General features: G+C 49.0%; 1 protein-coding gene across 2 annotated transcripts in view; it reads right to left on the minus strand.

Moving 5' to 3' along the window:
* Positions 1–1025: 1025 nt before the first annotated feature.
* Positions 1026–2239, minus strand: part of Neil2 (nei like DNA glycosylase 2) — an 11766-nt gene continuing 10552 nt past the window's right edge. For both annotated transcript variants that reach the window (XM_031361608.1, XM_031361607.1), the window contains exon 5: positions 1026–2026. In XM_031361608.1, coding sequence (XP_031217468.1) covers positions 1713–2026 — 314 coding nt within the window. In that variant the 3' untranslated portion in view covers positions 1026–1712. The remainder of the gene's footprint in view (positions 2027–2239) is intronic.

Genomic DNA, 2239 nt, shown 5'->3' on the forward strand with positions numbered 1-2239 from the left:
ATCATCGGGGGCTGGAGAGATGGCTCAGCGGGTAAGAGCACTGACTGCTCTTCCGAAGGTCTTGAGTTCAAGTCCCAGCAACCACATGGTGGCTCACAACCACCTGTAATGAGATCTGATGCCCTCTTCTGGTGCATCTGAAGACAGCTACAGTGTACTTAATTATAATAATAAATAAATATTTAAAAAAATAAATCACATCATCTAGCCGGGCAGTGGTGGCGCACGCCTTTAGTCCCAGCACTTGGGAGGCAGAGGCAGGCGGATTTCTGAGTTCGAGGCCAGCCTGGTCTACAGAGTGAGTTCCAGGACAGCCAGGGCTACACAGAGAAACCCTGTCTCAGAAAACCAAAAAAAAAAAAAAAATCACATCATCTGCCAGAGAAGGGCAACAGAAGCCAAGTTCTCCAGGTTCTCCAAGGCAGAAGGGCAGGTTCTACTCCTGTCCGGCTCCTAAATGGATTGTCAGGCCAACCCTGCAAGGCCCTGCCACCAAGGGTGAGTGCTGGATGCAGCTCAGTGGTACAGTCCTTGCTTAGCACAAGTGAAGTCCCACGGTTCCATCTCAGCACCATGAAACTGAAAAAAACAAAAACCAAACAAAACACCACTTCTGCCAGGTGGTGGTGGCGCACGCCTTTGATCCTAGCACTTGGGAGGCAGAGGCAGGTGGATTTCTGAGTTCGAGGCCAGCCTGGTCTACAGAGTGAGTTCCAGGACAGCCAGAGCTATACAGAGAAACCCTGTCTTGAAACAAACAAACAAACAAACAAAAAAAACAAACAAAACAAAACAAAAAAACACCACTTCTGCTGGGCGGTGTTGGCACACGCCTTTAATCCCAGCACTTGGGAAGCAAAAGGCTATACAGAGAAACAGTCTCAAAGAAATAAAGAAAGAAAGAAAGGAAAGAAGAAAGGAAGGAAGGAAGGAAGGAAGGAAGGAAGGAAGGAAGGAAGGAAGGAAGGAAGAAAAGAGAAAAACACCACTTCTGCCTAATGAAGGCAACTGAAAATATCACACCATTTTATTTTCAGTTGCTACTTTATTTTCAGTTGCATAAAGCTGTGGCTAACAACCTGAAGGGCTGTTTCTTTACATCCCCAGACACATGAATTCTTCAAACATCAACAGTCAACAAGTGCCCAACTTAAGGGGGAAACCAGGTAGGCTGACCAGCAGTACCTTCCTGAAGCTTTGCCCTCATCCCTGACCCCTTCCTCCATGGTGAAGAAGAAAGAAAACAGAGGGACTCAAAATCAACCAGTTCCCCAAACACAGCACAGCACACCATTAGCAATGGAGCCTAGGCATATAGTATCCTCTAGCTGTTCACCCAGTCGGCTCTCCCCCTCGCCCTCTCCCACCTCCCTGGTCCTGACCCCCAGCTGTCTCCTCCAGCTGTTCCCTCCCCCAGAAGCTACATGCCCCCAAGTCACTTTCTTTTCAGACTCGCTGCTGCTCCAGGTGGTTTTCCCAGCCCACTGTCAGGATTTTGACAGCGTGATGGGATTCTATAGAATTAACTAGAAAAGAAAAGCATCTGTCTATCGCTATGAAAGCCGCAGCTGAGGCCTAATCCAACGAGATGAACATCAACAATACTGACCCTCCTGACCTTACCCTGATCTGTAATACTATCTGCCCATACCCTTCTCTTGGGACACACAGCATCTCCAAGGCTACAGGTTCCATGACAAAGGCCACATGTTTTAGGAAGACAGTAGATTCTGTGGCCCCTCGGATGACAGCTGGGGCTGGCATTGAGGGCACCACCAGGTGAGCCTCTGGAGCCCATCTGGGGGCCCAAATGTCTCCTTCATGACCTGGTGACCAGAAGGACATTGTTCTTTCTGGTAGATCTGTGTGTGCCGTTCCTTGCCTTGGAATTTGTCCTGAAGCCAGTCTTTACTGAATTCCACCACATGATCCACGAGGGCCTCCAGAGCAGAAGAACTCAGGAAGGAACCGAGAGAGAGAGGATGGATCCCTGCTCTGTACAAGGCTTCATTCTTTATAATGTTCCCTGAAAACAAAGAGAGATGTGAGGGTAGGAAATGCTTGTCTACGTAGCCTCAAGCTTGCTATGTAGCCTAGGCTAAACTCCTGACCCCTCTGCCTTGTCTCCTAAGTGTTGAGTTAAGGATATGTGCCAGCTGGGCAGTGGGGGAACACGCCTTTAATCCCAGCACTTGGGAGGCAGAGGAAGGTGGATTTCTGAGTTCGAGGCCAGCCTGGT

Source organism: Mastomys coucha, unplaced genomic scaffold (assembly GCF_008632895.1).
Source record: "Mastomys coucha isolate ucsf_1 unplaced genomic scaffold, UCSF_Mcou_1 pScaffold9, whole genome shotgun sequence".
Taxonomy (NCBI): Eukaryota; Metazoa; Chordata; class Mammalia; order Rodentia; family Muridae; genus Mastomys; species Mastomys coucha.